Here is a 13,332-nt window from a genome sequence, read left to right on the forward strand (position 1 = left end):
TGGAGGAAGCAGGGAGTCTGCAGAAGGACTTGGACAGGTTGGGAAAATGGGCAAAGTAGTGGCAGATGGAATACAGCAAAGTGTGTGGTCATGCACTTTGGCAGTAGGATTAAAGGCATATACTATTTTCAAATACATGAAAATGAGGAAATGAGGAAAATGAGAAAATGAGATGAGGAAAAACTTTTTCAGTCAGAGAGTTGTGAATCTGTGGAATTCTCTGCCTCAGAAGGCAGTGGAGGCCAATTATCTGATTACATTCAAGAGAGAGCAGGATAGAGCTCTTAAGGATAGCGGAGTCAGGGGGTATGGGGAGAAGGCAGGAACGGGGTACTGATTGAGAATGATCAGCCATGATCACATTGAATGGCGGTGCTGGCTCGAAGGGCTGAATGGCCTCCTCCTGCACCTATTGTCTATTGTCTATAAAATTGAGAGAGGATTCAGAAATCAAAGATGCAGATAGACATGGCAGTCCTGGTGCAGGATTCCCAAAAGGTTCATTTGTAAGTTGAATTGGTAGTAAGGAAGACAAATGCAATGTTAGCATTCATTTTGAGAGGAGTAGAATATAAAAGCTGGGATGTCATGCTGAGGATTTATAAGGCACTTGTTAATCCTAATTTGGAGTAACATGAGCAATTTTGGGTCCCATATCTGAAGAGGGATATGCGGACGTTATAGAGAAGGTTTACGAGAATGATCCCAGGGATGATTGGGTTAACGTTCTGTATCTGGTGTTTAGAAGGATGAGAGGGGAATCTCATAGAATAATGTATTATGAAAGGCCTGGACAGAATGGATGTAGAGAGGATGTTTCCACTAATGGGAGAGTCGAGGTCTAGAGGGCACAGCCTCAAAATAAAAGGACATACTGTTAGAAAGGAGCTGATGAGGAATTTAAATCGCCAGAGGGTGGTGAATCTGTGGAGGCAATGTCTTTGAGTATTTTTAAAGCGGAGAATGACATGTATTTGATTAGTAAGGGTGTCAAAGATCATGGGGAGAAGGCAGGAAAATATGGTTAAGAGAGAAAGATAAAAAGGCAGAGTAGACTCGATGGGTCGAATAACCCAATTCTGATCCTATGACTTGTGAACTTATATCTGAATATATCACATATTTCCAGATAAGAATGATGTGCTACTTGGATGGGAGCTTGCAAGTGTTGACCCAAAACAATGCCTGGCTGAATTCTTCCATCATCTGTTTTTGTTTCAGGATGATACAGATTTGCACCGCATCGCAGAAGCATGAAACATCACTCTTATGACACCACAGCTAGGTAGTAATTTCTCACAATAGTGAGAATCAACCCAATGTCAACCAATAACGGTGCATTTGCATACCAGTAAAATGATTGGTCCAAGTCAGCATTGATTTATGAAGGGTAAATCCTGTTTGACTATTCTTCTGGAATTTTTTGAGGATGTGACAAGTAAAATGAATGAAGGACAACCAATGGATTTAGTGTATCTGGACTTTCAGAAAACCTTTGATAAGGTCCCATACAGGAGATTAGTGGGTAAAATTAGAGTACATGGTATTAGGGGTAGAGTATTAACATGGATAGAGAATTGGTTGGCAGACAGGAAACAAAGAGTAGGAATAAACGGGTCCCTGTCAGAATGGCAGGCAGTGGCAAGTGGAGTGCCGCAAGGCTCGGTGCTGGGGCCGCAACTATTTACAATATATATAAATGATTTAGATGATGGAATTAAAGTAACATTAGAAAATTTGCAGATGACAAAAAGCTGTGTGGCAGTGTGAACTGCAAAGAGGATGTTAGAAACTTGCAGGGTGACTTGGACAGGTTGAGTGAGTGGGCAGATGCATGACAGATGCAGTATAATGTAAATAAATGTGAAGTTATCCACTTTGGCGGCTAGAACAAGGAGACATATTATTATTTTAATGGTGTCAGATTAGGAAAAAGGGAAACACAATGAGATCTGGGTGTCCTTGTACAACAGTCACTCAAAGTAAACATGCAGATACAGCGGGCAGTGAAGAAAGTTAATGACATGTTGGCCTTCATAACAAGAGGATTTGAGTATAGGAGTAAAGAGGTCCTTCCGAAGTTGTACAGGGCCCTGGTGAGACCACATTTGGAGTATTGTGCGCAGTTTTGGTCTCCCAATTTGAGGAAGGACATCCTTGCTTTTGAGGCAGTGCAGTGTAGGTTCACAAGGTTAATTCCCGGGATGGCGGGACTGTCATATGAGGAAGGATTGGAAAGACTGGGCTTGTATTCACTGAAATTTAGGAGGATGAGAGGGGATCTTATAGAAATGTATAAAATTATAAAAGGACCGGACAAGCTAGATGCAGGAAAAATGTTCCCAATGTTGGAGTCCAGAACCAGGGGCCACAGTCTAAGAATAAAGGGGAGGCCATTTAAAACTGAGATGAGAAAAAACTTTTTCACCCAGGGAGTTGTGAATTTGTGGAATTCTCTGCCACAGAAGGCAATCGAGGCCAATTCACTGGATTAATTTAAAAGAGAGTTAAATAGAGCTCTAGGGGTTAGCGGAATCAAGGGACATCAGGAGAAGGCACGCATGGGTTACTGATTGTGGATAATTAGCCATGATCACAATGAATGGCAGTGCTGGCTCGATGGGCCAAATGGCCTCCTCCTGCACCTATTTTCTATGTCTATGTCTTAATCCACTTTATTCTTAAAATCATGAAAGCTAAAAGTTAGAATCAACAGAATATGTACTCAATCCCATTAAAACATTTCCATGTTAGCAAGATCTCAGAAAGATGAGCAAAACACTACACATCATCTTTATATGAACACATAAGCAGAAGTCCATGGTTAATCATTTAATGATTTTTTAATTGAATTATGGAAAGACTTATTCAATGATTTAAACTTGCAAACCAAAATTTCATAGAGTACATTTGTAACTAATTTTCAAGCAAAAATCTACACTAAATTTCTCTCCCTAAATTGATAATAACCTGAATCTGATTAAAGAGTTACAATACTGAAATACACTTTCCTCTTTAGGCTATTATATTATACTGAAGCTTACTGAAGCAACACAGTGTACTGAATACTATACCCTTTAAATAGCAAAGAAGATTTGTATTTTTGATTCCTTCCAGTACATTCCTACTTTTAGCTGTGCAAGATTTTAATACCACCCCACTAGGAAGTGCTGAAGGAAATCTCAAGGTATTTATAGACGAGGAAAAACATGCAGCTAATATTAATTTATCCAACCACATATTCATTAGGTACTTCAACACCACTGAGTAATCTTATTGCTTCTTTATCCACTTTACATGAATAATCTGTACTTACCGCTTAATCAATTTTATCCGTCATTGATCTCCTTTAATGCAAACTAAATTCAATTCATTTGCAACCTGTGCTGCTTTCTTGACTTCAATGACTCTCAGTTTAGAAGCAGAGAAGTTTAACGAAGGAAATAAATGATTTGTTTGTAATTTTCTTATCTACAAAATATATTGCATAGGGCTCATAAAGCTGGCTTCAAATAAATTTTATTTGTTCTCTAGGAGATTAAAAAAAAACTTAGATTACATTTTATGTACCAAAAATGTATTAAAAAGTAATTTTGACTCACTGTATGTGTTACCTCGAGGGGACGAAGGCTCTTGCAATGCACTGCTTGATAGTCTAGCTGGACCACCAAATAAGGCCACAGAGATTGGAGTCACAGTAGAACAGCACCGTATATTAGCAATTCTGTGTGCTCTCATCATTTCATCATAAATAAGCCAGTCAGTGGGCAGTGCTTGAACAGCCACAGCTTGTCCATTTGCTGGTGGAATCTGGTGCAAAATTAAGTTCGCTATTAGAATCATAGATTTGTTATAGCACAAAATGAAGAATGGTAGTCATGCTGTTACTCTAATCAACACTTCTATCACTGTCCTGGTTCCTCAAATATAGCCCTGTAAACGTTTTACCTTCCGATATTTATGCAATTCCAATTAAAACCTTGAGAAGAAAAAAAAGAAATACTGCAGATATTTGGATACAGTGGTTAAATCACAATGTTATTTTGCAATTATAGTGTCAAAGTCACAGAGTCATTCCCCTGCCCTTCGCTCCAATTCATTAATGCCGACCACGTTGTCCTTTCCCAGCTAGTCCCATTTATGTAGGGCTGGTCAATTTACCTCTTAAAGCTTTCTTATCCATGTGCTTGTGCAAAGGTCTGTTGAATGTTTTTATGGTGACTGCCTCAACTACTCCATCTGGCAGATTACATATACCCATTGCCCTCTGTGTGAAAAAGTTGCCCCTCAGGAACTTATTAATTTTTTCCCCTTTTATCTTAAACCTATGTCCTTTCGTTCTTGATTCCCCTGCCCTTGGAAGAAGACTGTGCTTTCACCCCAGCTATTCCCCTCATGATTTTATACTTCTCTACAAGATCACTTCTCAACTCCTGAGGACTCAACTTATAGAGGTGTATAAATCCTAGTCTGCCCAACTTCCTATAGCTCAGGCTCCATTTGCCATTGCTCAGCCCACTTGCCTAACTGATCAAAATCCCACTGTAATTATTGATAACCATCTTCACCGTTTGCGATTCCAGAGTTTTTAAAAAAATCACAGTTTTAATAGATGCTGAAAATAGTTACATGGCAAAAAAACACAAGGCCCACCTTCTTGTATTGTGGTTGGCTAAGAACTGAAGTAGGGTGAAATCTGACTTTTTTCTCTTTAGATCCAGTCAACATTAAATTCTCTCGATCAACATGGATGAGATTTGGGTACATTCCTGCAACTAATGCAGCTTTCACCACAGCCCAATTCTCCGAGTTTGTGTTCACATCTCGAATGTCACCTCCACCTCGTGCCCTTACAAAACCTTGAGAAGAATATTAAAATGGTTAAAGGAAAACAATGGGAATAAATAACAATCAAGTCAAACAGGAATGCAATATATACAATTGAAATGATACACTAAAATCACAGAGAACTGGGCAATGTTCACTTGAAACCATTATAGATGTATAGCCTTAATCTGTCTGTGTAGGAAGGAACTGCAGATGCTGGTTGAAACTGAAGATGGACACAAAAAGTTGGAGTAGCTCAGCGGGTCAGACATCATCTCTGGAGAAAAGGAATAAGTGATGTTTCGAGTCGAGACACTTCTTCAGACTGAATCAGGGGAAAGGGAAAATAATGACGTTCGCTATTAGATGGTGATATAGGGAGTTATAGAATAAATGAATGAAAAATATGCAAAAAAGTAGCGATGATAAAGGTAACAGGCCATTGTTAGCTGTGTGCTAGGTGAAAACGAGTTACAGACAATGAGATTGAACAAGACGATTTGAACCTGGTACAACCAATGTGTTTTCTACATTCACATCCGACACAGCTTACAGGGATTTGTGATATTGACAGGTTGATGCAATTGTGAAGACTTATATAGGGGAACAATTATAATACGGATTAAGGTAAAGTTTAAGCCTTTAGGGTATTTTTTGTTATTTGAAAGCTGATGGCATTTATATCCACAATATTCCATCTACTGAAAGAAACTACAAAGGTTCCTCAAACCAGTCAGTGAAACATAATATAACCATTTTCAAACTGCCACTGAAAAATCTCTATTTGTGCAAGGTTTGGCTAAGAATTGAATGATGACCAATGTCTTGTTTCCCAACCAAAATGTGAAAATAGCAGTTGTGTGCCTGAGTTTTGAACATCCACATTCACCAAAACTTCCAGGGATCTGTGGTATTGTCAAATTACTACAACTGTAAAGGCATTTAGCAGGAAGATAATACGAGGAATTAAAGCAAAAATTTAACCTCTGCAGTTTTCACATTTTTGTTCTACGCTCTTCTCTCCCCATATCCCTTTCTGTGAATGTTTATGAATTATGCACTTGCAGAGATTCAGGTCATTGTTGAAACGAATGTCCATTGAGCAAAACAGTAAGTATATTTGTCAAGTGTGATGGATAAAAGATGAGGTGTTACTTTGGTTTTCAGATTTTAAAGAAAATCTGTATCATCTGAAGTAGATACTTATAGAAAATAAAAATGTTTTCAATGGAATTCCTACAAATATGAAAACAAATTTTACATTTAAGACACTTATGTATGTATCTATTTATTTCAACTGGAAGTTTTTTAGAAACTTGTTTTTGTGATCATGGGAACATATCCTGGGAATAGAAGTGGTGTAAGTGAACAACCATCAGAATACAAAGAAGAAAAAATACAGCTATGAGATGCAAAGCTGATCAACAGATAGTTTGTTTTACAGATATTACCACATGCTCTTTGTTCAGCTGGTTGCAGACCACAGGTTAATAAATTTGAGCATGCTTTAATCTCCCCTCTACAATGGACTTACCTGATGCTCTGAGCTGTCCCAACAATTGTGTCCGCATGCCAATAATGATTTCCATTGTAGCTTGAGAAAGGAAATTCTTTTCACAGAATGCTCTCTCCCATCCATCACTGCGAGCCTTTTGCCAAGCCTAGCAAAAAAAAAAATTTTTTTAATGAATATCGAAGCACACAAATCAAATCATTAAACTTTAACATTTAATTTATTTTTTATTTCTCAATTCAGCAACAATTTTTGATGGATTTTCTGAGTATCACTGCAGGAAAGACAAATATTTGAAGCTAATAGAATACTAGTGTGATTAATTCACAATGGGAGCAATCAAAAGCAAAAAACACTTATTCGTATTGTTATCACATTCGGTATAATATTAACCTAAGAAATGTTCCTTACAGAAATTGAAGGAAATGTTTCTTCTGGAATTGTACACAAAAGATACAATGGTGCTTTGATGTTGCTGGATGTAATCCAAAGGCCAAGATTAATATTCAAATTAATATCCATTGCATGGCAATTATTGAGTCAGAGAGTTTTTCAGCACAGAAACAGGACCTTTGGCCCAACATGTCCATGCCAACTAAGATTATTGAGAATTATTATTTTTTAAATGGCAATAAAAACAAAAGCTGGGCACAGAATTATGAGAGTGTTCAAAACCCAAGAGATTAGTTTGGATTTTTCAGGTACAGAAACATGCCTTCCTTTCTCAGTCTAAATTGTATTCTAGTTCTATATTGATATGATTTAACTTTAACTTCCATTTGAAATGACCCAGCAACCCTATCAGTGCACAAATCAAGCAGCTTACCAATATTGCCCATGTGTCAACAAGGAACGAAAATTCAGTCTCTGAACGCAACTTAGTAAAATAAATAAATATTGTCGGCATATTTTAAAGTAGGCATCATTGAAAGATTTTGAACTCCAGATTGCAATTCCAAGATAAAAGTACCACGTAATAAATTGGAAAAGCTCACCTGGAAAGCTCGTAAAAGAGCCATGTGATCACTGAATGTTCCTGCAGCAAAGCGCTTTCTACACAACATGGAAGCACGCTTTTGTGAAGGTTGCATTGGCAGGACAAATGGATCTCGATAGGCCAAAGTACAGGCAATAGTGAGAATAGGATCAAGGCACTTTAACACTACAGCACAAAGAACCATTTTTCCCAGATGGGGTTCCACAGGAAGATCTGCTAAGTGGTAACCAAGTTCTGTCAGATCTTCCCAGCTGTCCATGGCATCTATAGTCTAGAATTAAAAGAAGTACATCAATGTGTTTCTACATTGTGTTTTATAATATTTTACTTTAATTATGATAAATATCTCATACCTTGAGCATTTGAACAGCATTTTTAACTATAAGTGATGGTGGGGGTTCTGGTGCTTTTGCAAGGAAGTCGGCAATGGGGCAATTAATTGGAGCTAACAGTTTGGTATGTAAACAGAGTTCCTATGGAAAAACAAAATGCAAATAAATTAAATGACACAACCGTGATTTAGAATGATCATCTTTATTATGTCCTTTAACAGATAGTAATCTTTTCTGAGTCATAATAACACTTTTAATGTGTACACAAACTCAATGAATAGAAAATGCATTATTCAATGCACATCTACTCCAAACTGAATTATTCTGACAGAAGGATATTTTTTTAAATTTCACAAATAACCGTGGTTTAATAATTAAACTGATGCATTAGAATAAAGTATTAAAGAATTAATAAATCAAATTCACACCTGCAGTGGCATTCGTAGTAATTCGGGAATCTGAAACTCTAGCAGATTTTGAAACCGTAGTCTACTAAATAGGTGAAAGCAAATTCCTGGTCGACAACGACCTGCCCTACAAAAATGCACAGGAATATCATATTGTTAATGTTGTGTTCTTTAAAAAGATACAGTGAGTCCGACTGTGTTTTTACGCGAGTGTTTATTCAACCGCACATCTGCTCCCCCTGTCGCCCTCTGATGACCCCCTACCAATAGACCTGTGTAGTCTTAAAGGCACATTGCAATAACACATCTCCCCTTTCTAGAATCAATCGGTAGACTGCGGTTGATTCACCAGACCTTAGAGGATTATTCTGCCTCTTTAGCTGGAAGGTCTGTTCCTATCTGAACTAAATTAATTCAACATAAGTACATGTAAACACATTGTCTTAGTGAAAAGGATTTTGCCCTTTTCACTAAATTAGAAAAACATTTTCTTTAGAAACTCTTTTTTTTTCACTTATAGTTCAACCTATCTGGTCTCACCACTCTTCTCCCAAACCTGGTTCAGGGAGTGGATGGCAGTTCTGGAATGTTCTCTTTTGGTGGCTCTGCTGAGCTCTGCTCTGGAATGTTCTCCTTTGGTGGTTCTGCTGAGCTCTGCTCTGGAATGCAACCCGGGAGTTGCTCTTTCATACCACCCCCACTCTGGTCCGGCAAGCATTTCATGGGAATTAGATGGCGACGGTTTCGCCTGACCGTTCCGTGAGGTCCCTCCACGATGTAAGAGCGGGGGGTGGTGTGGCTGCCGATCACAGCTCCAGCTTCGCCTTGATCCGTGACCCACACTTCTTGTCCGGGAAAGAGCCTGTCGAGACTCCGTGCACGATGCCGCAGGTTGTACCGTTGTGCATCTCTGATTCTCTTCTCCTTTTCCTTCCACGCAACCGCTTCATTGTCGGGAAGAGCAGGATTCAGCAGGGCTGGAAGTGTTGGTACCGTAGTGCGAAGCCTTCTCCCCATAAGGAGTTGGGCTGGGCTGTACCCGTTTTGCAGTGGGGTCGCTCTATATGCAAGTAAAGCGAGGTAGGGATCCGCCGCTTTCTTCAGGAGACCCTTCACTGTCTTGACTGCACGTTCGGCCTCCCCGTTACTCTGAGGATATCTCGGGCTGCTTGTGACATGGCGGAAACCATACGACTTTGCAAACGCAGCAAAGGCGGTTCCGGCAAACTGAGGCCCATTGTCTGTGACCAATGTCTCCGGAATGCCGTGACGTGCAAACATTGTTTTGAGGTGGTGGATTACATCTGTCGACTTGGTGGGGCTGAGTGGAGCGATTTCCACGTATCTCGATGCATAATCCACTACCAGCAGGTAGTTCTTGCTTCCCAGCATGAACAAGTCAGCTCCCAGCTTTTGCCATGGTCGGCCTGGGTATTTTGATGGCATCAGCGGCTCTGTGTGGTTCTGTCTCTCTTTGCTGCATGTCCGGCAGTTGAGGACCAATTCGTTCAGCTGCTGACTTAGTCCAGGCCACCACATTGACCGTCGTGCACGCTCTCTACACTTCACCACTCCCTGGTGACCTTCATGTAGTCTGGTCAGCACGTCGTTCCTCATAGTTGAGGGTATGACTAATCTGTCCCCTTTGAGTAACAGTCCGTCATTTACCATGAGCAATGCTTGTTCTGCCCAGTACAGCCTGAGTGCCGGTTCACTGTTGCTATTCGTTGGCCATCCTTCCTGACACAGCTGCATTACGCGTGCGCACACACTGTCCCTTTTTAGCTCCGTTCTCAACTCATCCAGGTAGGCAGTGCTTGCAGGCAGGTTCTCTATTATCATGTCCACATAGATGTTTGTATTCTCAAACAACTCCTTTTCGTCAGGCGTTTCCCCCATTTTCACAGGAGCACGCGACAGCGTATCAGCTGTCCACAGACACTTTCCTGGCACATGAGAAATGGAGTAAGAATAGCACATGAGGCGCATCCGGAGACGCTGAATCCGTGGAGGGAGAGCATCCAGTGCTTGTGACCCCAGCAGACTCAGGAGAGGCTTATGATCCGTCTCCATCTGGAAGTGTTTACCGATGAGAAAGTTGCGGAACCTTTCACAAGCCCAGGTCAGGCCCAAGGCCTCTTTCTCCACCTGCGCGTTTCTCTGCTCCGTCTGTGTGAGAGATCGCGACACGTAGGCTACCGGTCTCCACTCCTCATCCCATTTTTGGAGAAGTACACTTCCCAGGCCGTAAGATGACGCGTCTGCTGAGACTTTGCATTCACGGTTCGTGTCGTACATGGCTAGTACAGGTGGGGATACCAGTGCATTTTTCAAATCTTGAAACACTCTTGCCTGGTCGACGCCCCACAGCCAGCAGTTCCTCTTTGACAGGAGGTCTCGCAGAGCCTTGTCTCTCTCTGCTAGTTGCGGGATGAACTTCCCCAGCTGGTTAACCATTCCGAGAAAGCTCCTCAGCTCACTCACATTGGTCGGCTCCTCCATCTTCCTTACAGCCTCAGTCTTGCTCGGGTCAGGACTAATGCCACTGGAGGAGAGGACATGACCAAGAAAGGTCACCTCTTCCTTCGACAGGTCACATTTGTCAATGTTAAGCGTAATGCCCGCCTTTTGGATCCTCGCCAGCACAGTATGCAGACGAGCGTCGTGCTCCTCTCGTGTTTGGCCCCAGACCAGTACATCATCCATGTGGCAGACGATTCCCTCGAGTCCCTCCGTGACCTCTGACACCATTCTATTTTCAAAGTGTTCGGGGGCAGAGGCAATGCCGAAGGGCAGCCGCTTGAAGTAGTAACGACCGAAGGGTGTGATGAATGTTGTGTATTTTGCTGAGTCTTCGGTCAGGGGTATTTGCCAAAACCCCGTGTTGGCATCCAACTTGCTGAATATTCTGGCTCCAGCCAGCATCCCCAGTGTTTCCTCCACCGATGGCAGGATGTACTTTTCTCGACACACCGACTCGTTGAGGTTAGTGAGATCGACGCATATGCGTACGGCTCCTGTCTTTTTCGGCACCACCACCATGCCTGAACACCAGTCAGTAGGCTCTTCAACCCTGGTGATCACCCCCAGGCCTTCCATGCGGGACAGTTCTCGCTCGACTTTACCCATCAGCGGCAACGGAATCCTTCTGGGTGTCTTCAATGAGAACGGTTGGGCCCCTGGTTTCAGCTTGATGGCATACTGCTGTCGTACCTCCCCGAGACCGCTGCATAGCTTCGGGTAGCTAGTCTTAAGTGTCTCTATGGTGATGCTGTCTAGCCGAACCACAAGCTCCAGCTTGCCGATAGCAGGCCTCCCCAGCAATGCAGTGTGCAGGTGTCGTGTGACGTACATATCCTCCATCACCCTTTTCTCTCCTTTCACCAGGAACAGCCCAGCGACGCCCACAACTTCTAGTGGACTCCTCCCGGGTCCCAGCAGTGGCTTGGTTGCTTTATGGAGGGTAGGTGGATCGCTGTCTCTATAGATCTCTTTAAACACGGTGTGGGGTAGGGCTGTAACATCAGCGCCGGTGTCAATTTTGAATGGCACGTTTTTATCATTTATGTCGATGTTTACCATCCATGGCTCTCCATTGGCTGTGACGCTGCCTAGGAACATAACATCCTCGTCCTCTTCAACTTCCTGCACGGTTTTGGGTGATCTACACACACGCTTGTAGTGTCCCTTTCTCCCACATAAATGGCATTTCGCATCCTTTGCCGGGCAATCCTGCCTTGGATGGGACGGAGAGCTGCCACATTTATGGCACTGTACACTTTTCCCCCTGCTGTGTTGGGCGCTGTGTGTTTTGAGTTGGTGGCCATAAGCCTGGTGAGGTTTGTTTTTGGCACCTTTACTACTGCTCTTATACACTCTGTCCACAGATTTAGCATCACTTGTCTCTGTCCTGGTGTCACCTCACAGAGAAGATTGTTGCCGTTTCACCTCCTCACTCTGCCTCGCCATATTGACGGCCTTTTCGAGCGTCAATTCTGCGTCAAGCTGCATACGTTCGGACAGCCGCTTATCCATCAGTCCGACAACAAGCCTGTCGCGTATCAGCTCGTCGTGTAGCACCCCGTAGTTACAGTGCTCTGCCAGCGCATATAACGCAGTGACAAAGGCATCCACTGTTTCATGCGCATGTTGAACTTGGCACGCTCATAGATTATATTTTTCTTTACTATGAAAAATCGTTGGAAGCCATCACGCACCCCTATGTACGTTCCGCTTTGTGCTACTGTCAGGTTTAACCCGCGCAGAACATCGTCCGCCTCATCTCCCATGCAATAAATCAGCGTGTTAACTTGATTATCTTCGGAGCTGGCATTCAAGTTACTTGCCAGACGGAACCTTTCGAACCTCCGTATCCATTTGGCCCACTCTTGCGGCTTTGAAAAGTCGAAGGACTCCGGAGGCTGGATGCTAAATGTAGCATTTGGTCCTACCGGGGCTCTCTGTGCGTTGTCGTCTTGCATGTCGCACTCTTCTTTCTCTTTTGCCGTCAACGAGCTCCAAACGATAGTTGTTCGACTCAAAGTACACTTCACGCACCCTACAGGACTTCTGACACCATGTTGTGTTCTTTAAAAAGATACAGTGAGTCCGACTGTGTTTTTACGCGAGTGTTTATTCAACCGCACATCTGCTCCGCCGGGCTCCTCCCTGTCGCCTTCTGATGACCCCCTACCAATAGACCTGTGTAGTCTTAAAGGCACATTGCAATAACACCACAGTTAAATGAAAATATAATCCAGGAAAATTTAGAAGAATTTAACATTCCACAAAATGGCATAGTTCAAAAAACATAAAAGACAACATTATTCAGGGTAATTCGATAGTACCCAAGCTTATGGAAAGATCGTTCAGAAGCTTGATGAGAGAGGGTAAGAAGCCATTCCTGAAATTGGTAGCATGCACTTTCATGTTTCTGCACCTTCTGCTGGAGAATCAGGGAGATGGATTGACGGGGGTGGAATAAGTCTTTGATAGGTTGGCTGCTTTATCGAGGCAGCATGAAGTGTAGATGGAGTCAATAGTGGGATGTCTGGTTTGTGTGATGGGCAGGGCTACATCAACAACTCTCGGATATGCATTGCGGTCTTGGGCGGAGCTGTTCCCAAACCAACCCGACAGTATGCTTTCTCTGGTGCTACAGATTCTACAATCTACAGAAGATGTCAGTCATTGGAGACATGCCGAATTTCCTCAGCGTCTTCAGCAAGTAGAAGCACTGGTGTGCTTTATTGGCTG

General features: G+C 42.4%; 1 protein-coding gene across 4 annotated transcripts in view; it reads right to left on the bottom strand.

The window, feature by feature from the left end:
- Positions 1-13,332, bottom strand: part of ythdc2 (YTH domain containing 2) — an 86,139-nt gene that overhangs the window by 32,928 nt on the left and 39,879 nt on the right. For 2 of the 4 annotated variants that reach the window (XM_078396335.1, XM_078396332.1), the window contains exons 19-24: positions 8,098-8,203; positions 7,691-7,810; positions 7,336-7,608; positions 6,362-6,488; positions 4,654-4,859; positions 3,615-3,810 (exon numbers count right to left, since the gene is read on the bottom strand). In XM_078396335.1, the coding sequence (XP_078252461.1) occupies positions 3,615-3,810; positions 4,654-4,859; positions 6,362-6,488; positions 7,336-7,608; positions 7,691-7,810; positions 8,098-8,203 (1,028 nt within the window). Of the gene's footprint in view, positions 1-3,602; positions 3,811-4,653; positions 4,860-6,361; positions 6,489-7,335; positions 7,609-7,690; positions 7,811-8,097; positions 8,204-13,332 lie in introns of all 4 variants that reach the window. The other 2 variants (XM_078396333.1, XM_078396331.1) reach the window with 1 other exon arrangement.

Source organism: Rhinoraja longicauda, chromosome 3 (genome assembly GCF_053455715.1).
Source record: "Rhinoraja longicauda isolate Sanriku21f chromosome 3, sRhiLon1.1, whole genome shotgun sequence".
NCBI classification, from domain to species: domain Eukaryota; kingdom Metazoa; phylum Chordata; class Chondrichthyes; order Rajiformes; family Arhynchobatidae; genus Rhinoraja; species Rhinoraja longicauda.